The sequence below is a fragment of the Microtus pennsylvanicus genome, chromosome 4 (assembly GCF_037038515.1).
Source record: "Microtus pennsylvanicus isolate mMicPen1 chromosome 4, mMicPen1.hap1, whole genome shotgun sequence".
Classification (NCBI taxonomy): Eukaryota; Metazoa; Chordata; class Mammalia; order Rodentia; family Cricetidae; genus Microtus; species Microtus pennsylvanicus.
Window position 1 is genome coordinate 37,001,469 of NC_134582.1, and position 23,392 is coordinate 37,024,860.

A 23,392-nucleotide genomic window follows, 5' to 3' on the forward strand; every position below is an offset into this window, starting at 1 on the left:
GGAACAAGGATCTCATTGGGGGAAGCACAGAAAAATTTAAATACATAGCTGTGGTTCCTCTTCCACTGAGAGTTAAGTAATTCAGTTCAGTTGATTAAAAAAGAATTCTACTGGGGCTGGAGGAAAGATGGCTCAGTAGTTAAAAGCACTGAACACTTCCAGAAGATCTGGACCAGCATCTCCATGAAGGCTCACTATTGACTGTCATTCAAGTCCCAGGGTATCTGATGTCCTCTTTTGGCCTCTATAGGCACCAGCACACATATGGTGCACAGGCATACATGCAGGCAAAACACCATACTCATAAAACTAATTGTACCAGGAGGCTGTTTGTTTGTTTGTTGGCCACCCAGACTCCCAAAATAACCACACAGAAACTGTATTAATTAAATCACTGCTCAGTCAATTACTATAGTATATTTCTAGTAGGCTCTTACAAATATAATAACTCATTTTATTATTTTATATTTTACCATGATGTTTGTAGCCTACTGGCAAGGCTTGAGCTAACAGCTTGCATCTTTCCCCGCTGGTGGCTACATGGTGTCTCCTGACTCTGCCTTCTTTTTTCCAGCATTCAGTTTAATTTCCCTGCCTAGCTCTACACTACCCTATTACAGGCCGAGGCAGATGTTTTATTCATTAACTAATAAAAGCAACACATAGATGAAGGTATTTCCACACCATTTCTCCTTTTCTGTTTAAATAAAAAAGAAGGTTTTAACTTTACCATAGTAAAACATATGTATATATTACATATAACAAAACAGATATCAAGTAAGAATTAAATTTACAATATTTATATTGACTTTATCTTTTATCATAACTAAGGAAAACTATAATTATAACTATCTATTCTTCAACTCCATCAAAGACGGCAGAAGGATATAATATTACCTAAGTTAACAGGAAGTGCATTGTAAGTAACTTTTAAAACTCTAAAATTACTGGAGACATCTCACTGCCTGGAAAGTCGCCCAAAGTTTTTTTTGTATCTTTGGAGCATCCATCTTTAGCCTACAGGCCCATAGTATCCAGTAGATTTTTCCATGAAGCAGGAAATTTGAAGATCGGTTTTGCCTTATAATGACAAAGTCCATTAGTTGGTTTTGCGTGTGTGTGTGTGTGTGTGTGTGTGTGTGTGTGTGTGTGCCCTGAAGAATGTCTGGCAGACTCTTTCATGAAGCAGGAATCCTGAAGGACTGTTTTACCTTCTTTAGGAAACTTTAGTAGCCATTTTTTTGTGTATGGGTTCTTCATGTCCAGTTTATACAGCATAACAGCAAGCAGTCCAGGCAAGAGCAGTTTCTTGGCCAAATGGCTAACAAACTTCCTAAAAAGCCTCTTTGATGCCCATCATCCTCTTGAAGTAATTGGCGCTGCCAAGAACAGATAGATGTGTCTCATTGTCATGAAAAGTCCTAAGTTCTTAAAACATTTTAAATGTCATATTTTGTAGTCTTTGAAAGATTTTAAGAATACCTATCTAACTGAAATATATCTTTCTATATATAGAAAACCTAACTAACATGACTATAAGCTTGACTAATATAGATGATTATCTATTAACCTTGAAGTTTTAATTATACTATGACTATAATCTTTAACCCCATCGAAGGCCTGAGAAGGGAGATACTATTACTGAGTAGGCAGGAAGTGCAGTCACGCAGCTTCCAAAATGTACAGTAGATGACACAGACAACTGGCTGCCTGAGCAATCACCCAAAGTCCCATTTGCAATGTTGAAGCAACCAATTTTGGCCAAGGTAATACATGTAGGCAAAACACCCTACACATAAAACTAATAAATACACGTAAATATTTTTATATGAGAAAAGAACCTACAGTCTATAGGCTAAACAACTGCAACAAGAAGAACCTGGACTAGAACCAAAAAAAGAGGAATGGTTGTTGCCACCATGCGATGGGCAGTTTATGTGGTGAAGAGTCAGTCTGACCTTTGTCCTTTGCTCCCAGGAAATGGGCCTTTGGAATCCCTCATGGCATTTGCTTACCTGGATACCTTTGGTAGCAGTAGACAGCAACGTGGTGGTTTCAACTCAACTTCTGGAAGGACTGAAAACTGAAAGTCAACCAGGTGGTCAGTCAAACAATATCTCTGTGACCAGTTCACAGGCCAAGCTCTGGACTTGCAGGATGGTGAGCTCCCTTGGTTGGCAGTGAACAGTGCATGCTGCCATACACTGTATAGGGGCAGGTAAGCCCGGTCCACAGCATCACTGGTAGCTCCCCAGGGCAACTATCATGGCCCATACACTGTTTGGCGGTAGTGTTCCACTGTAATGCCCCATCACCATGAGAATATCTGTCAGGATTTCATGAGTCCTTTGAATCTTGGGGAACTTTTGAATTTGAGAGTGGTTTTTTTATATTCTTTTTACACTTGCTGTGCAGTGGTGTGGGGTTTCCTGATTGTAGTTCTCATGGCTAATTGTGGAAACTATGCCTTTCTAGTCTTCAATCTATCTCCTGTAGAAAAATGGGGACATAATCTAACCCTCCCACAGGGAACAGTACACAGGATAATACAACTGAAACAATAAATCAACAGTCACGCTATCGTTGGTGGCATGCTGTCTGTTTTGGGGAGTTCCAGGGGAGTCATGCTTAGCTCATCCACAGAGGGTAACAATCCAGTCTTTGGACAGTGCCAGACACACATAGCTTTGATCCCACGTCCACTAATTACTAAGGGGCAGATTATTTAATCTCTCATCTTTGTGAGCTTCACCAATAAAATAATATTTAGATTACATAGAAATATAAACATTAAATTAGATAGACTCCATTTAACTCATTTTTTATCATTGATTAGTTTTTCCTGTCATTGGCTTTTCTTTTCTTCTTTTTTTTTTTGAGAAGGCATCAGTGAAATGTATAAGCCATCCACAACATAGTACCTGTACGCTAATAAACATTTTTCATAAAGTATGTTGAGAATATAGATGCTTCTGGGGAAGAGGCTTATGAAACTGTTAAGCTATGTGGGAAGACAAGTAAACTTTGCTTGTGAGGTGTGTGCTTAGCAGCAACATTACACACAAAGATATCACATGGTGTCTACTAAGGTTGGCCCACAGCCTCCAAATATGCCTTTTGGCCTATGTCATTTTCAAATATTTCTTCAGGTCTGGGAGCATCTAATTGGTTCAGAATCCCGAGACCTATTTGCTCCTAGAAGGAACTATGAGGTCTTGTTTTTGTGAATGGGTAGAAGAGGGCTGTATCTTTATACCTGGGCCCTTCTAGATAAGCTCAGCATGTCATCCTTGCTCTTGGTTTTTATTTTCAATTAACTATAAGTGTGGAGAGGATTGGAGCACATTAGCATATTTTTGCATAAAATCTCCATTTCACTAATCTTTTTCTTTCTGCTCTGATAGAATATTAAGTAGCTACCTATATTAACAAAGTATAGCTTTAAAACCTTAGATTTCCACATGGTTACCCTTAATTAGAATGGCATTTTTCTTGTCTGGTCTCTATTTAAACACTTACTACCAATTAGTTGATTGGTGGCTGATTAAGTCACTCATGTCCATGCCACTAATCAAAAGTGGATTCTAATAAGAATTCATGAAATCATGTAAGACTAGAAATCAAGGAGGGTTGGGAACTAGTGTAGCCAGTGTTGCCTGGGGAAGGCACGGCCCTGGTGCCGGGCAGTTGGTGAGCCTCTGAGGCTGCAAGTCCTCTTCTGAAGAGACTGGAGCAGTACCTCTGTAAATGGAGATAGCTCAAAAATTTTCCAGCCGCCCAGACCCAAATAATCACACAGAAACTGTATTAATTACAACACTGTTTGGTCAATGGCTCAAGCATATTCCTAGCTAGCTCTCATAGCTTAAAAATAACCCATTTCTATTAATCTATGCATCACCACGAGGCTGTGACCTCCCAATAAGGTTCCCAAGGCGTCTTTCTCCCTTGGCAGCTATATGGCATTTCCCTGACTCTGCCTACTCTCTCTATATATCTCTGTTTGGATTTCCCACCTAGCTTTACTCTGATAAGCCTTGGCTGAAACAGCTTTATTCATTAGCCAATAAAAGCAACACATATACAGAAGGACCTCCCACATCATCCCTCAGCCCATCCAGTGCCAGACAGATTTTGTCCTCCAACCTACTCAGTGAACTGTGGGCTTCTTATCCCAAAGTAAGGTCTTGATGTCTGACTTCAGGGTACAGGCTCCTGATAATTGTACCCAGGTTAGACCAGGGTTGCCATAAATTACATTCCCTTTCAGCTGGGTGAGCGTTCCTAAGACCAAGTGGGTTGCATGTATTCTACCAGCTCTCATGTGCAAGCCTGAAATGAACATTGTTACCTCATCCTGCTGCTTAGGGTCAGATCTCCGCCCATGGTAGTGGTGACTGTTCTTATCTGCTGGCCTGTGAGTGCAAGGAGCTCAAAGTGCCCAAGCACTTGGATCACTAGAACTCTTGGTACATGTCTTTGATTATCCTTTAATATCAGGAACCTTAACCTTTGAGAACCCAGAGTTCCCTGGAAGGAGATCCCTGTGTGTCAATGGCGGTGGCGGCAAGTGGAGCCATCTTTCTCAAACGCACTATTGTTTGAAAATAATTTAGGGATGTTCCTCATCCTTAATCCTCAGCGTGGTGGTGTGAGAGGTAGTGGGGCTGTCTAGCAGGAGGTCTTGAAGTTGTCGGGACTGTATCTTAGATGGGATTAATGCAGTCTTTGTGGGACCTCCATCATGCCCTGGCTTCTTTTCTCTCCATGCGATACCTCTCACATGTGTTCCCACCATGATGCCACCAGCCAAGAGCTCCTCATAACATCTGTGCCGCGCCTTTTGGACTTTCAGCCTCCCGAACTGCTAACTAAATAAGCATCTTTTCTTCATACGCTTTACGGTTTCTGATATCTTGTTATAGTGATGAACACACACCCCTTGGGCATCAGGAACGTGTACTTCTTATAGGGGGACAGACAGCACCATATAAAGGCCTCTGGTTTAGTCTTTACACTGTGTCTTTAAGGGTGGCAGCATTTCTAGGGCAGTGTGCCCATAATGGCACCTCAGCTCTAACTGTATATGACCATAGCAATACTGTGTAAAGTCGGGAACGTTGAGGCGATGCTATAAATGGCATGGTATGAGTGGATTGCCCACACTCATGCCTACTTTTCTGTGGAATGGGTTCGGGCTGGGTACTAGCTCTTTGGGAACTTATGCAAGTAAACATTCTCTAAGTCCCTAGAGGGTGGTGCTGACTAAGGCTCCCAGAGGTCAAAAGGTCATCCTATACCCAAAACAGGCCTTTTCCCTAGAAAGCTTAACTACTGACCATTCTAGGACAGAAAGGCCCCTGCCTAGGTTGACCTCAAGGTAGAGTGTCATCCAACCTGGCCTCTGGTGATGACAGATTAGACATAATTAATAAATGGTTAAATCGGTTTTGGTAATAGAAATGACATTATTGAGCCCATGCGTAGTCTTTGTCTCTGCTATAGTTCTCTTCTCTCTTCTAGTTGCGTTAATTCCCGTATAGGTTATGACAGATGTCAGGGACAGCACTACTAATACGGAGATGGCTCGGGGGCCAAGCGAATGGAAGAGCGAGCCCTGACCCTCAGTGCCTGCAGCGCTTAAGAACCGGCTCTGCACCCCATCCGGGCAGCACACTGGAGCTGAGCCTAACTTCAGGAATGCAGGTGGACCAGCCCTGAGGGCAGGAGGGCGGGAGCATGCCTCTGCCCCTCCCCAGCTGCCACGTGGTGGTCACCTGTGGTAGGTGACAGAGCTGGCCCCGGGGTCAAGAAAATGAAAGAGCTAGTCCTGTTCCTCACCAACTGCTGCACGCGAGAGAGTGGGCCCTGCACTCCACTTGGGTAGCACACTAGTGTACCAGCCTGGCAAAAGGAAACGGGTATGGGCCTAGACGTTAGGGACAGACACTTAGGTCCGAGAGTAGACCTGCTAGCCAGTGCAAACGCTGAGACGGGAACCGTGTGTATCCAGGGGGAGTAACTGGGGACGGGTGGCTAACAGAGGAGAAAACAGTGACCTTCTGCGGTCACACCGAAATCCTTCCCGTTTAAACAAAGGACACGCTCACCACGGTGCGTGGAACGCGAGGCTCTGTGTACGTGTATGCATCTGGAGAGATTTTTCTTCAACATTCATTTCTGAGAGCCAGAATCACGTTGTGGCTGATGGTTGGTGCAGTGTGCTAACAACAGAGCAGTCGGCTCAGATGGTTACAGAGGCTCCGTCCAGGGCTGGTGAGCAAGCACTGGCCACCCCAGGCTCTTCACCGCGGGAGGCTAGCCTACTGAGAACAAAAGCTCTTCTCACCATGCCAAGGCTGGGAAAATTGAGGGCTCTGCTTTAGGTTTTTGTTTTGCTTTGTTTTAACTAACAATCAGAAGAGGGACTTCTGCAAGCAAGAGTCAAAGCATTTACTGTGCTTTCAAGCAGTTCTGAAGTATGGGAGTTACAGACTGAATAAGTTTGGCCATGTGTCAATCATTGTTGGGCTGAGTGATAAAAAATATTGTGGGTTTTTCCCATGCTTTGTACGCTTGACAATTGCATAATTTAAAACGTTCCATCTGTTTGTAGCACTTTTATCTGCCCATAACTCAGGAGTGCTGGGTCTTTTTATCTGTCTTGATCAGAAGCTCATGTCCAGTGTCTGGAACAATCACTCCCCATTCTATTCTGGTTGAATTGTCAGCTTGGTATACAGTAATGCCTTTAAACAAAGATTCCGACTTTAGTTTCTCCCTGCCCAGTATGTGCATATGTGCATTCACTCTGGTGCTCGGCCATGTTCTTGATCTAGCATGGATTTTTTTTTTTTTTCGAGACAGGGTTTCTCTGTGGTTTTGGAGCCTGTCCTGGAACAAGCTCTTGTAGACCAGGCTGGTCTCAAACTCACAGAGATCCACCTGCCTCTGCCTCCCAAGTGATGGGATTAAAGGCGTGCGCCACCACTGCCCGGCTCTAGCATGGATTGTAAGTGCTTCTGTTGTAGTGACTTTTCGTGCCCGTTGTCACAGCAGTGACAAAAAAGGACAGGGTCAGGGACACCGGGGAGGAACAGAGCACAGGGAGTGCCCTGGGCTCACCAAAATGAAGATAGAACACACCCAAACTTGTAGACGGCCACCACAGTAATCCTTTAAGGGGAATTTATAGCTGTAAATGCCTGCGTAAAGAATGAAATCTTGCCGGGGGGCGGTGGCCACGCCCCAAACCACCTCCCGTTAGTGGAGTACTTTAAGGCGTGTAAGAGAATACACGCATAGCAGGAGAAACAGTAAAGGTTAGAGCGCAAAGACATGAAGCTGAAAATGAAAACCAGCAAGTCTAAAAGCTGGTTCTTTGAAAAGATTCACAAGAATTGCCAACTTTTTAGCTGACTAAAATAAATAAATAAAATGGAGGTGGAGGAGAAAGATGGAAGAAGGAAGAAGAGAAGGATGAGGAAGAGGAAGAAGACTCAAATGGCTGAAGCCAAGAACGAGTTAGTGGCCATCACCTGCTAACCCTAGAGAGCACAAGAAAGGTGCACTGGGCATTGGCACGAGGCTGTCAGCTTTTCCAGAGTCACTGAACACAGCCTTCCCATTCTAGCGTTCCCTGGGCTATGTGGAGGAAACACTACAGAAGTTAACACACGCATTACCGGAATGCCCGCACTTACTAGTCATCAATTGCTGAACCTTTGGAAGGGAAATCTACCTCACCAGGCTGTTTCCATCTCCACAGGCGGGAGGAAATTGGTGCTAACAAACTAGAGAGAGCCAGAAAAAAAAACAGTAGCAATGTGGCAATTCTACAGACCACAAGCACAAACTATAAAAGTGACATCATAGTGACCATTTGAAGAACAGCAGCAGCTGCATGAGCCCAGGCAGATGTTGATGATGCAGACAGTAGTTTAGCCTGCTGGAGAATGATGGAAGCTCTGGTCTTTCTGCGCATGGCACTTTGGGGATTTTGTAGCACTCAGCAGCAACTAGATGCCTGTGTAAAGCTCCCCAGTTAACTCTGGCAAGTGGCTAATCTTAGATTATGATTACTCAATTTAGGAACCCTCCAGTATTTACTTAGGAAAATATGGCTGCAAAATTATACATTTAGAGACCCATAGGGATAAAAGGACCCCCAGCTTGAAAGGCTCCTCACATGCTGTTCGTGCTTGGCAAGTCTTTTTTTTTTTTTTCTTTTTTGAGACAGGGTTTCTCTGGTTTTGAAGCCTGTCCTGGAACTAGCTCTTGTAGACCAGGTTGGTCTCGAACTCACAGAGATCCGCCTGCCTCTGCCTCCCAAGTGCTGGGATTAAAGGCACGCACCACCACCGCCCAGCGGCAAGTCTTATTTTAAGTGCTAAGAGCCGCCTGTGGTCCGTCAGTTGATTGCCTGTGTACAGCACTGTCAAGGACCTTTAGTCCTTATGAAGGGCAAATCAACCTAAACCCTGTGCTGACTCCTTGTCTGAAAGGGTGGACCCTCAGCTGAGAAAATGCCTCCATAAGACCTACCTGTAGGGCATTTTAGTTAATGATTCATGGGGGGAAGGCTCAGCTCACCTTGGGTGCAGCTACCCCTGGGCTAGTGGTCCTGGGTTCTGTAAAAAAGCAGGCTGAACAAGTCACACCCCTCCATGGCCTGTGTTTGCTCCTGCTTCCAGGTTCCAGCCCAGTTTGAGTTCCTGTCCGGACTCACTTCCTTCAACGAAGTGTAAGCCAAGCAAACCCTTCTCCCCCACTTGCTTTTGGTCATAGTGTTTCCTCACAGCAACTGAAACCCTAAGACAGCCTCAGTCAGTCTTCTGGAAATCCAAACTCTTCCTCTAACTTCTGTCTGCACAGGCGTTGTATGCAGGGGTCACATTCAGTTGTGACTGCTTTCTTCCTGTAATGAGACCTTCCGGCAGTGCAGAGGTGGAAATCCCCACACAAAGTCTTGTGAATACTTGTGAGATGGCAGGACACAGTGACACAAACACTGGGGAAGAAGCTTCTGCCTCTACGTGCCCTTCACTCGTGTCTCTCCCCCACTCCCGTCTCAGTTTCTACTTCCTGCCCTCGTTCCAACTATGCTCCATCGTTCTTGTTTCTTATTGTCAAGTACTGTTCTCACCCGTTTAGAAAAAGCACCCCAGCTGCAGGGGAAGAGCCTTGGCTCTTCTGAAGACAAGGCACCTGCGAATGACTCTCGGGCCTTTGGGGTGCAGCTTCAACTTGGCCCATGTGACGTAGGATTTTTGCCTTGGAAAAAAAAAAAAACACCTGTGACTGGCAAGCAGGATTTAGTAAGAGGATGCTCAGCCACCTGTCATCTTTCCAGGGTCAGTCTTTATCTTCAGGTGCACAGAATGTGGAGATATCTAATAAATGTTGATTAAATAACCACTAAGGATAAACCAACAAAAAGCAAATCATGGGGAAAGAGGCTAAGGAGTAAAGATCTCTAGGTTGGATGGTGGGAAAAGAGGGGAAAAAAGCTCGAGTGCAGAGAAATAGCCCTTGGTGTTGAGTGACAGCACAAACCCCAGTATTTTCATGAACAGAAACAGCAATGTCCATCTAAGGGGAGGTAGAAAACTGGGTACTTCCAAATGGATATGGATAAAATTGGAGGGAGGTATTAGGAGCAAAATGTAACACAAGAATAAAAAGTTGCTGGCTAAGGGCAGTGTTCATGTATAAGCTCTTATTAGAAAATCAGTTTTAAATAGGGCAGGGTGGCACTAAGGCAGGGGCATGGCCATTTCAAGGAATAAATAATGACAGCTATCATAACACATCCTAGGATATGATCTACATGAATTGTTTTTGTGGTCAGTACTGGCACTGAGGGTGAGAAACCCTGAAGCTAGAAGATCTGACTGGTTGATCTACAGGAACAGTCTCTTGTTTGCTGTTGAAAGAAAACACCAGGCTAGCTGGCCCATGATCACGCTTCTTCTGTATTAACAGTTTACAGTGGTAATGGGACAAATGTCAGCTAACAGTATAGTTAGGTATGCTGCGTAGAACAAGCTCCAGAAACGTGTTCTCTTTCCAGAAGACACATTGTCCTTCTGGGGAGAAAGACAATGCCAGTCCGGCACCATGTCCAGCTTCATTTCACAAAATTAGCCTTTACAAGGAACTGCATACCCATCTGAAGAAATCCACCCACCAATGACCAGGAAAATAGAATTTGCTTTTCTTTCTTTCTGACTGGGGAATTTTCTTAAGCTACATTATGGGCTAATTGGGAAAAAAGAAAAAGGTGAATACTGTTATTTTCATGTCCAGTCTCCATTTAAAGGTGCCTGTAACAAAGCCTGAGAAAGCAACTACTCTTTAGGGAGAAGGTATCAAGGGCTGACAGACAAGGTTTATACTCACTTCCCACGCAGACCGACACCAGCATCACTTAAACGAGCAAACAGCAAATTCATCTCTTAAGCACCAGAGTCTAATTTAAAGAAAAAGCCTCTCGCATGATGAACTAAAAATCATCCAGTCATTTATTTTTGTTACATACCAGAGAGATAATGAACTTATTAAAAGGAAAAAGTATTTTTATGCCAACATATTTCACTGGGCTTCTCTTCTGGACTCTGCCGTTCAGGAAACAGGGACTGCCTTTGCATTAAGCTGTGGCTCCTCTCCCTTTAACCTACGCTTAGGTTAAGGAAGACTTTATTTATACAATTATGTAATTAACTTCAATCCATACACAGCAATTATTCAAAGCCTCAATACAGTAGCTTTTTGGAACTGACTTTTTACACAACCTACTTTGCAAAGTAAAAATGTTTTATGTGCTATTAACAACCACCTTCTCTATGCAAGTATCAGAACATATTTATTTCACTTTTTATTTTCAACTCTTGCATATGCCTTAGGAAAGTAAAAATTACATATAAACATTGTCAACTACTGTATTTCTAAAGTCAAGATGATTATCACCTAAGTGTTTAATTTCTGCAATGGCTAATTTTTAAAACTCAAAATTGCTACTGATGTAATTTAAAAACTGCACTGCAAAATGCCTATTTATGGGTGGCAACAACATAAAGGCTAAAATGTACAGAACATGAAAAGTATAAAATGGCATGGCTCCGTAAGTACAAAAACAGCTGCATTCTGACTACAAATGTGGAAATCTGACTCAAGTCTCAAGGCATAAGGGCCTGAAGCAGATGTGCTGGAACCGGGGCATATTCAGCCCAGGATGCTCGACAGGCGGAACTGCTGACACAAAGCACTCACGTGCCAGAAATGAAGCGTCCCAAATGGAAAGGCAGTCTCAACAGTGCACACTGCTCTACCCCTAAGTTCAGTTACATCTATAAGAACAAAGGGTTAACATGTCACTTACGATAACATCTTTGGTTTTCAAAGAAATATAATACTTCAAAAAATAAAAATACATCAATCTGCTTTAACAAGTCATATTCATGCTAAAAGAAGTTTTACTTAACAGCTGAAGGTCAAGATCCCAAGTATGCAAAACTATCTTCAGAAAACTTGGGATGTAGCATGCTTAGGTTAGCTTAGATATCATCAATGTCTTCATCATCATCTCCAATATCATCAAACTGGATTTCATCATCATCCCCAGGACCAAATGTGTCTGTTTCATTGATTTTCGCATGTTCTGGAAGTTCCCCGTACGCCTTCAGACTTCTTGCTTCATCTGCATTATACTTCAAGATTACATCAGCTTTGTTATCTTGATAGTCTCGTAGACCAATCAATATAATGTCTGAGGTATTTATCCAAACCTTTTTTCTCAGCTTTCCTCTGATGTGGCACAGCCTCCTTACACCATCGAAACACATTGCTTCCAACCGTCCATTTCCCAGCATTTTGATCACCTGGGCATACTCTTGCCCATCTTCTTTAAACACCAACTCTCTTTTTTCAGATTCATTTTCATTTTTACCTCTGCGCCTGTTTTTGCCTCCTTTGCCTTTATTCTTCGGCATGATGGTAAGGGCAACCACAACAGTCGAGGTGAGAGAGACTTTACTGACGTTGCCTGCAACTCCTCTCCAAGAGGAAAGGATGGGCGGCAGGAAGTGTCTTAATAGTGGTAGATTGGAAGAAACTGTGCAGTGGCTGGAGCTTTCTGGTAAATTGTCAGTTCAGAAGATCCACAGGCAGCAGAAAGTGTTCCAGAGTCCTGGCTTCTGCTAGCTGCAAAAACAAAAATATTTTCAGTAAAAGTTCCCTGTAAATATTAAGTCACCATGGAGAACAGGCTGGGTCAGCTCTGGGTTGCACCGTGTTGTCTGAAATATTGACTTCTAACCTCTGCCCAGCCATGGCTTGATCTATCTAATGAAGCAACAGCCCTGACCTGAGCTACTCCATTTTCAGCGTTAAGTGCCAAGAAAAAATGGCTCCACATCTTGTTTACACAAGTAAATACCATCATCTGCTAGCACACCAGGAGACACAGACTGGTATTTCCTGCCAATCAACAGTGAAACCCATCAAATTACAAGACACATGAGCTTACCAAGCACACAAAAGGTCCCCTCCTCACTGGAGACTGTACCAGAAGGTGCAGGCAGAGGCCGAATGTAGCATTGAATAGCTGTGGTCTAAGTGCCCTACAGGCCTGCCCCTGCTCCTCCAGTAGCTGTCTGCTTTCAGAACAGCCCCTCTACAATCCGAACACAGGCAGCCTCTTTGACCCCTTCTTAAGGAAGACTCTGCAACCCACCATAAAGTGACGTGCAATGTGTGATCTGGGAGTTAATATCAGTAATTAAGGTTGAAATAAAAGACCCTGTAATTGTCAGTGATCAGCTAGCAAGCAAATCTGGCTTTCTTAAATCAAATAAAATTAATGTGGGTTTATGAATTATTGTATTCAATAAATTCTGGCATTGTATAACGACACAAGCATGTCCATCTATGCTCCTGATAAAACACTCAGAAAAGATATTCTTGACAGAAAGACTGTTTAGTTACTAAAAAATTCAAATATTGCACTTTTAATAAATTTAAGTTTTTGTTTCAAATTTGAACTACGTTTGTGTGCATACATTCGTGTGTCTGCGTGTAGCTGACACACGTACACACGAACATGTTCATGTGGAGGCCAGAGTCACCACCGGATGTCTTCCTCAATCACTCTGCATCTTGTTTTTTTTTTAATACAGAATTTCTTTTTAAAGATTCATTTATCTATTATGTGTACAACATTCTGCCTCCACGTGTGCCCACATGCCAGAAGAGGGCACCAGATCTCATTACAGATGGTTGTGAGCCACCATGTGGTTGCTGAACTCAGGACCTCTGGAAGAGCAGCTAGCGCTCTTAACTACTGAGCCATCTCTTCAGCCCCTCCCTCTTGTTTTTTGAAGCAGGATCTCTCACTGAACCTGGAGCTCCAGGATTCAGCTAGTGATGAGTAAGCCCCAGGGATCTCCAGCACTAGGCACGCTGGTAGAGTAAACCCAGAGTGCCGGGGAGCAAGTCTAAGTCCTTATGCTTCTACAGCAAGCACTTTGACCATCTCCCAAGCCTCCTTACTTTTCAGTTCTTTCGGGAACTTAGATATAATGCCTTTTTCTCTTTTCTTATATACCATCCATAGACCAATCAGATAAAATTAACATTTAATTGAGTCTAAATATCTTAAAATGTCGAATTATTTACTTTATGTAGATATATTTTAAATTTCTCAATTTTTTGCAGAATTTATTTCTGAATTTTTAAATTTTTTGAACTAACCCAAAAATATCATTTAAATATTTTAGTATTTTGATATTTACATAAAGATGTCCAGTGCTTTTACTAAACTCAAAATTCCTGTCAGTCCTGAGTCTTTTTAGGATGAGCAGGGCGAATAACCTCCAGTTAGTAATGTTCTCCCTGGCTCTTCAACTCGGAATTTTATTTCTTATCGCCAATATTATATTGGTGAGTTTTCTGTCATTTGTTTTTAATCCCAACAAGTTTTTCTTTTTATGGTTTACAATTTTTGAAAAACAAATTGTATATTATCAATTGCCAAGAATTTATTGTTCCTACTAAATTACTAGTACAGTTTTGCAAACATTTGTTGTTACTAGATTAATTCAGCCACTCATTTAAGGCACATACTCAAACATATAAACTAGCCTCCTACAAGCATGCTTTCTTAGAACTGTGTTATCAACAGGCTATTCCACTTTTTATCAACTGAGACGGAGCACATGTGAGACTAGTGAAACCTGGGTGGGATTTCTCTCTACTAAGTAAACCTTTAGTCATGATTCAGAATCCCACTCGTTTCTTTCCTAAGTGTCCTTACATTACCATAAGTAACCACATGGATTTGAGGGTTAACTGGTGCGACAATCCTTGCAAACCTATATTAGATCTTATGCAGAGCACTAAGCGATATTGTCTATATTGCAATACATGCATAATATATTTAGAGCCAGACTGCTCATAAAGTCTGGCTATTTCGTGTCTCCTTTTCTCCACTTATGTTCTCTAGGGTGCCATCAAAATAAGCCACATGAGACGCTATTTTAAAAAGCATTATCACTGCAGCAGTCAAGTTCCACAGCTACTTGATTTCTTAATACCTTGTCATTTCAGGTCATCAGTAGTGACAGTTGAGCAACAGTGCCCATTTCTCTATGTATTCCTCAAGTATTGCACAACACAATCTAGGGTCTGTTTCAAAGACTCTGCTTTGATTTCTGGGGCTAGTCCCAGGGTTCACTGGGTAAAAAGATGGTACAGTCATGTTGGGTAATTTGAAGGAATATTTATAAACATGCAATAGCAAACCACACCATAAAGAATAGTGCAATGCTCAGTGGGGTGGTGGTGGCGCACACCTTTAATCCCAGCACTCGTGAGGCAGAGACAGGCAGATTTGAGTTTGATGCCAACCTAGTCTACAGGGAAAATTACAGGACAGCCAAAGTTACGCAGAGAAACCCTGTCTTGAAACCACTAACCACACACAAAAGAACTGTACAATTCTCTAGGACTATAAACAATAGCTTTGTATTTAGGGAAAGAGAGAACAGTTACTGGTACAAGTTTAAGATATTTGGGCAAGAAATTCTGACACCCTTGTTGACAACTGTCTGTAGCTATGAGGCTTTAATTCCAGCCTCTCTGTGGATTTGTACATCTGTCCTAACACTAGAACCGCATGCTGTGTAAATTCCTGCAGTAAGTTTTAAAATGATGAGGTATGACTCACTAAACTTTGTTCTTTGGTTTTTTTTGACTGTTTGAGGTCTTTTCACATCCATATGATCAATCTGTCAATTTCTACAAAGGTAACTTAAATCTTGGTAGAAAATGCATTTGATCTAAAGTTAATGATTTAAACTTTTTCATATATATACGATATGTATTTGCCCCACAAATATGAGGTTGTTTAACATTTTTTATATTATTTGTGACATTATTAACAAAATTTCTTAGTATCACATTGTTAGAAAATGACAACAGAAAAGAAACTTTGGTCTTTTCATTTCCGAATTTTTTTTCATGGTATTGTGCTATCTTTAATAAAAACATGTTCTGATGGTATAGTATTTTCTTACATATTCTCTTTACTTAACAAAGGTTGTGTATGTTAGGAATGTAATCTTACTGTCTCTGACCTGCTGTACCCTGTACATTGTTCCTATTATCACAAGCCTGGAATCTGCTTTGTTATGAGAACTGTCTTCTCTGCACAGTGGTCTGTGCCTTCGGGCAGGTTTATTTCTTACGTCTCCACCTGGAAATGGAAGGGCTGTGACAGCTGGATGGAGAACTATGTTTTAGCTTTGACCTTTGGCATTCAGACCATTTGCTTGTGCAGTTCATCCCCCAACTAGTGTTGAGGAACCTAAGGGACAAAGACCAGAGTCTTATTCAGTTTGTGACACTGACAGCCCTAGCCATGTTTTTCCAGGGCTCAAGAAGAGCCAAGCAAACAAACTTGAGAAAACAAGGACATCATACTGTTCACAGCAGCAACGAGGGGCCAGTCAATAGGGAAAGATGCCCAACCTAACTACTGGTCAAAGAGTTGCACGTGTATTAAGAGATTTCTTTCGGGGGCTGGAGAGATGGCTCAGAGATTAAGAGCACTGACTGCTCTTCCAGAAGTCCTGAGTTCAATTCCCAGCAACCATATGGTGGCTCACAGCCATCTGTAATGAGATCTGGTGCCCTCTTCTGGCATGCAAGCATACAGGGAAGGAATGTTGTATACATGATAAATAAATAAATCTTAAAAAAAAAAAGAGATTTCTTTTAAGCTATACAATTAGCATAAGTTAAGTCAATAAGACCCACTGTGAGTTGGGGAAATTGGCTTTCTTCATCAGCTCTGCTGGAAATGGACCTGGTGGGTATGAAGAAGCAAACTGTGAACATGCTCAAATACCACAGCTCTGCACTTGGTATTAAGTGCAGTAACGTTGAGAGGCTGTGTCCATGGGCCGCCTGCCTTCCTCTTCTGGTGTATCAAGTCTGAAACAGCCTGACTGCCCTTCCTGAGGCTTTGTCTTGGTCATGTTTTGAGCTGCTAAATTTGTCATCTTACTTCAGATCGAGAGCAGGCTTACTTTACAGTAAAAGCAGTAAAAGCGGTGGGTTGCCCATTCAGTGAGCAACCCAACTCAGCTGCAACCCAAACCCACTGTTTGCAGCAGTCATCTAAGCCTGATCACTCTTGCAGGACTTGATGGCAAGAAAACTCAATAAAAATATGTGACGTTCATGCTGCCTACTGTGGAATGAGCAAAAAAAATCTGGAAAAAAAAAGCTAATATTTCAATTTTCTTTCCTTTTGGTTTTTCGAGACAGGGTTTCTCTGTAGCTTTTGGAGCCTGTCCTGGAACTAGCTCTTATAGACCAGATTGGTCTTGAACTAAACAGAGATCCGCCTGTCTCTTGTCTCCAGAGTGCTGGGATTAAAGGCATAGGCTACCACTGTCTGGCTTAACATTCCAATTTTCTATAAATAATTAAATTGGGTCTATTGAAACTAATACTTAAGCAGCACGGTGTACAGGCGCATGCCTGTAATCCCAGCACTTGGGAGGCTGAGGTAGAAGATGAGGAGTTTGAGATGACCTGATGTACACAGTGAGTTCCAAGCCAGCCTTGTTTACATGGAGAGACCCAGGAGGTAGGGGGGCTTCAGCCAAGAACGGAGGACTTCCAGTGTAATGGCTTCAGAGTAAATAAAGAACACCCATCTCAACCCCTTAATTTTCAAAAAACCCAAGAATAAAGAGTGTAGAATCCCATTAATATGGTTTCAAACCTTGACTTTACCATTATTAGTTTTACAATCTTAATTTCTCCATGTATTTAAAAACACAGTTATGTTTGTTTATGCAGAGATATATGTGTCTTTGTGTGTTTTGCTTCCCTATGACTTCTATGAGTCCTATGAACAAATATATCTGAACCCATATGAAAAGAACAGTTAATGTTTTGGAGCTTGCCTAGCATGCAAAAGAGCTGCATTTCATCCCAGCACCACAAAAGCAAACTGTCCTTCACACAGCACTTAAATAGTGTTGATAGAGCAGACCACAGGCTTCTTGGTGGTGGCAGGGACCTTGAAACTCCATAGAGTTCTGGCAATAAACATGGCTCCCACCAGTACCTCCACCACGAAGCTAGACTCTCAGAAAGCTAAGGAATGGTGTGGACCCAGTCAAAGCCACAGCTTTAATCCTAGCCACATCGCTTAGCAAATTAAAGACTCATGTGGTCAGAAAAGGATATACAGTAAAGTTAGATTTAGATGAAAAAACCTCTAAATGGCTTAGTGTGTGTTTAAAAATATATGTAGGCTTAGAACACAAAAGAAAAAGGATAACGTCCTTAAAAAAAAGGGAGAGAAGTTGGGTGTGGTGGCACACGTCTTTAATCCGAGCACTTGGGAGGCAGAGGCAGGTGGATCTGTCTGAGTTCAAGGACGACCTGGTCTACTGAGTGAGTTCCAGCGCAGCCAAAGAGACACAGAGAAACCCTGTTTAATAATCTAATAATTACAGTATTTGTCTGTAATTAGATTGAGGGGAGCACACTGGAACTACTTAAATATGCTTTATGAGCTGTCTTTAGTGAGGTGGGAAATGCTGAATAAGAACGAACGTGGCTCCACCTTAAAGGGATTGTCTAACAAGCACAAAGCCTGTTTCAGCTGGGAAGTGGGGAAGAATGAATACACAAATGGGCATGAACTGGCTCCCTGAGCCCAGTGGAGAGAGGACATTCCAACAGTGACTCTCTGAAAGGCAGAAGTTGCTTCAACAGACCTCAAAAGGGAACTGAATGTATAGTTAACTCTATCTATCTATCTATCTATCTATCTATCTATCTATCTATCTATCTATCTATCTACCTACCTACCTACCTACCTACCTACCTATACACACATACACACACACACACACAGTGGCCTTCCAAAGGACACTCACTCTTAACTGGGCTCTTCTGAGCTGTAATGTCCCTCACACAGGCTGTCCCTACCCCAGGGCCTAGATGAGGCTAAAAGACATTGTTTATTATTCTTTCCACTATTACTGGACGCACAGGACAGCTCATGTAAACCCTCAGTTACGCCCATGAACTGATAAACTTTTCAGCTGCTTCCTACCTAGAATACAGACTTACAACTACCTGTGGCTGTCAATGTGGTTTGCTTTCCAAGACATATGGCATTTTAAGTAAAAAGATAACCAATCACATGTGATACAAAACAGCCTAGTAAATACACCATTTAAAGCATGCATGCCACGAAAGTCAATTATTTACAATGATTAAAATAGCATTACCATGTATATCAAAACAAAAGGGGAAGATTTTGGTGCTCTATATTACACTTCTCTATCATTCTATAACATGTCTTTAACTAATATAGTCGGGCATTCATTATGTGCCAATACAGGAGCAAGAAAGTTATATAAGGGGAGTTATACGGTGTCTTTAGAGAATTGGAGTAACTAAAGGAAGAAAGTGTCTTACATAACAGAGGAAAGCACCATGAGTTATACTGAGCATGGGGCTTAGAAAACAGATCATCATTCATAGACTGAAACGACTGCTTTAAGCACCCCCACCCCAGCCTCTTCTGTGTCTGCCTCAGGTACTGCCCCCCACTTCGCTCTCCTGAGCATCCCTACCTTCATTCAGTCACAGCAGGCTAGTCTTTCTGCGCCTCTGTGATGACTCAGAACCTCTCCGTTCCAGTCACCTTGCATCAGCAGACACTCCCATCAGCCACCTAGTCAACCACTGTCATATTTTTGCTAATGACTTTTTTACATAGATTAATCTTACTTCCCTATTTATACACCTCAATCTAATCTAATGGCAGACAGAACATTCTTTTTAACAACAGAACTCCAACTAGGTCCTTTTGTGGTTCAATTTGCCTGTTCTTCACCGCACTAGGGAAAGGCTTACATTCCTAACGTGACTCTCTAGAAGAAGCTGTCAGTGTTCTTTCTCCATTACCTAACCACTCCCCACTCTCCCTTTTGTTGGTCTGGTGTTCTTGAGAGAATTCTGCTCAAATGTTTTAGCTGCAATTCTGTAAACCTCGGAAAGCTGAACAAGGCAGTGCCTGTGCGGTAATCTGGAAAGTGAACACCACCACCTGGTGGCCAAAGGCTGTTGGGGCAATGAGGTTTTCTGAAACAGAAAGGCAGCGTGGCTCTCACTACCTTCAATTTCCATATTGCTACACAGATTGGGGGTTTAAAATACTGGCCCTTATAGAGAAACCCTGTCTCGAAAATCCAAAAATAAATAAATAAATAAATAAAATTTTAAAAAACTACTGGCCCAAAATATCAAGCTCGTAACACCAAATTTTAATTCTGCCATGTTGAGGAACTTCTACAAAGAGACAAGCAATATGGTCTACCAAACTTCCTGACGAGCTAACCATCCAGGAATTGACTGGATTCCTGGCTTTTAGAGATTTCTTCCATAGTTGCCATTTCAGCTCCTGGTTAGCAGTTTCTGGAACTAGTGGTTTTGACCCTCTGCTTTTTCCTAGAAACAAACGTGCCCTGTCTGACAAAGCAATGTCAGGGCTTCCTCGTGGCTTTGTTCTCTATTCGGGATCAGATAGGCTGTCACACTCACACACCAAATTGTGAAATTCAAATTTACTGTGGGGAAATTACAGGCTGTAGAAGCTCTCAGAGATTTAGGAATATGGACTCCAAGCATCTGTCCTGTGTCTGTCTGTCTAGCTCTTGAAACAGACATTATGAAAAGGGGCTGGGCTGACTGATGGCCCAGAGGGTAAGTGCCTGCTGCACAAGCATGAGGACCTGAGCTCAGACCTGCAGAGCCCATAAAGAAGCCCAAGGGGGTGCCCTGTGCCTGCAACCCCAGAGCTAGGGAGACAGGCAGTTAGATCCCTGGGCTTGCTAGCCAGCCTGTCTAGCCCAATCTGTGAGATCCTGGATAACGTGTTTCCAAACCCAAGCGGAGATCAATAGAGGGCACTTGATTATCAACTGCTGTCCCCCACATCTGCATTGAGTGCTGACTACTGGGTCCATGTGACATTTCTTAAGTATAAAAGATATTTGACAAGTTTTTACTAAACTTATGAAATATGGTCATGTCCCTTATACCGTGTAACAAATAACCACCAACTCGGTGACTTAAAATAACAAGCTTATTCCCTGACAGCTGAAGTGAAGGTACTGGCTCACTCTGTCTGGAGGCTCTGAAGAGCTTCTCGGGACTATGGACAAGTTTCGGTGTTCCCTGGCTTGTGCACACACCACTCAAATCTATCTGTGTGTCTTTTCTCTATCAGGTCACCAATCACTGCACTTAAAAGGGCTCACTCGAGATTTAGGATAATCTCTTCTGGGGATCTTAATTTAACAATAACTGCAGAAATCTTACTTCCAAATAAAGCGATATCCAGAGATGGGAATGAGGTCTTGGAATTGTGTCTGAAGGTATACAGCTCCAACCTATCACACACAGTATGTTTGAAAATGAGGCATAATTACATCAAATAAAAGACACTGCTTTACTACTTTTATAAATCTAGACTCATAGAAAAGCCTGAATGCTCACCTCCTTCAATCTGCTATGCTGTGTTGATCAAAACACATGAAAAATCCAGCCTCAAAAAATACAAACCCTCTGAAAGATCTTCAGAAACCTCCAGACTTCAGAAGATATTCTGAGAATCATGCTCCACAGTAAATACTCTAAGGTACATTGTACAGTATGATATAAAATTATGCAAAGTGGGGCTGGAGAGACTGCTCTTCCAGAGGTCCTGAGTTCAATTCCCAACAACCACATGGCGGCTCACAACCATCTCTAATGAGATCCATTGCCCTCTTCTGGCGTACAGGCAAACATGCAAACAGAATACTGTACACTTAATAAATCTTAGCCCGGCAGGGCAAGGGTGGTCCATGCCTTTAATCCCAGCACTCGGGGGCAGAGGCAGACGGGTCTCTGAGCTGAAGGCCAGGCTGGTCTGTAGAGTTCTTAGGCAAGCATCAAAGCTACAAAGGAACTGTCTCAAAAAACAAAACAAAAAAACAACAATTTTAAAAATATGGAAAGTGAAACTTGCAGGTCATGTATGTATTCCATAGTCTACATGTATCTTTCACGTTATTACATGTTAGGCTTTCCCCAAACTGGCTGTCCAGTTCACCTTTCTACTAGCAGCGCACAACCATGTCTAGCATTGTTAGCCTGTCGAAGCAGCCACACCAACACTTCCTTCTTTCTAACCTCTCTTCTTGCCCTCTCTTTGCTATTTAGTTGTTTTGGCCACCAAGATTGCCTTTGTTATACTACACTTACAGAAATAAAATGTTTATCATTAAAAAAAAATTGCCTGTCTGGTAATATTTAATTGCGATTAAAAGTGATATTGCGCTGATTTTTATTACTTTTTTTGAGATTATAGTTCTATCATTTCCCCTTTCCTCCCTCACAAACCCCTCACACTGTACTGAGATTTTAAATCTTATTCCTTCTTTCCTATTTATTTGCACTGTCCTCTTAGGAAGAAAGAAGGCAGACTGGTTTGGGTGTGTTGTAGATATCCCCTCCACCCCCACCCCCGCAGGGCTGAAGAGTCAGCCTTGGACAAGCTCTCCTGAGTCACGTTACCGCTCAGTTCTTTTTTCTTTTCTATTTTGTTCGTTTTTTTTTTTCGAGACTGGGTTCCTCTGTCTATCACTAGCTGTCCTGAACTCACTCTGTAGATCAGGCCTGCCTCTGCCTCCCTGAGTGCTGGGATTGCGGCCCGAGGTTAGTTTTACCTCACCCAGTTCAGTCAGAAAACAGAACCTACAGTTCTGTCAAATTCAGTTTTACTTTCACTCGCCAACAAAATAATATTTGTTTCTGGCCTGGTTCTCAGGAAGGTGTAGTCTCTCCCCAGTGAAGATGAAATTAAGGCTGTGACCTCTGGCCTCCATTCCTTTGGCCACGGCAGAAGCTTTGGGTGCCCCAGGCTATAGAGTAGACTTCCGTCTCCTCTTTTATATAATCTACCCCACCCTCACTCACAAACCCCCGTTCTAATAAAGTCCATCCCTGCCTCTTTCTAAAAAAAAAAAAAAGAAAGAAAAAAAAGCCACCACCTGACTTGCAGACGCATGGTAAAATGTATTAAGAAACGCCATGTTGCTCATAGGTAAATTAGTAATTCTGCTGTAATTCTGTTGTGTTGGATCCTCAACTCCCTTACTCTGGTGGAAGGACCCTGAAAAGGGGTACACAACAGACGTGTGCTTTTATTAAACCGAAACTTAGCTAGTGCTCACCACGTGCCAGCCCCTCCTCTAGAGGCCCTTCCCAGATAATGAAGCGGTTCAATAATCCGTATTTATCAGCACTCTTTATATTAAAGCAGAGGATTTAAGCATCCAGAGGTCAGAGGGCCGGGAGGTAACGAGCGGGGACTAGAAATCCCAGTCTCGTGTTCAGCTCTGAGAACATGCGCTCTTTGCCGAAGCGGCCTCCTCCACCACTGTTACAATTAATAAGAGCCTCCTGCAAACCAGAAAACGCTCCGCCACCGGCGATGGGTCCCCGCTCCCCGTCCCCGCCCCGGTGAGCTCTTCGGAGTCCCTCGGAGCGTCCCCAAACTCGGTACTCACGGTGACAAAACGCAGCGGAAGCCCTTCACCACCGCAGCCGGGCGAGCAGCGAGACCACGCGCCCCTCCTAGGCAACGGCCGGCCACGCCCCTTCCGTGGAGTTCCCGCGCGGCCCCGCCCCTCGCCCAAGGAGGCCGCCCCCGCAACGCCGAGGCCTCGCGCGCTTCCACGTCCTCACTCCAACGCCTCGCCCGCCCCCCGGATATCACATCCGGGTCGCTGGGGCCTGCCCCGGCCACGCCCCT

At 42.9% G+C, this 23,392-nt stretch overlaps 1 protein-coding gene across 1 annotated transcript; it reads right to left on the reverse strand.

Annotated features, from left to right (window-relative positions):
• Positions 1–10,497: 10,497 nt before the first annotated feature.
• LOC142847731 (eukaryotic translation initiation factor 1A) lies at positions 10,498–23,325 on the reverse strand. The gene is made up of 2 exons (XM_075968709.1): positions 23,148–23,325; positions 10,498–12,201 (listed from the first exon to the last, which is right to left on the reverse strand). Exon 2 carries the CDS (start codon positions 11,988–11,990, stop codon positions 11,556–11,558), a length of 435 nt encoding a protein of 144 aa, XP_075824824.1. The 5' UTR covers positions 11,991–12,201; positions 23,148–23,325; the 3' UTR covers positions 10,498–11,555.
• Between the last annotated feature and the right edge of the window lie 67 nt (positions 23,326–23,392).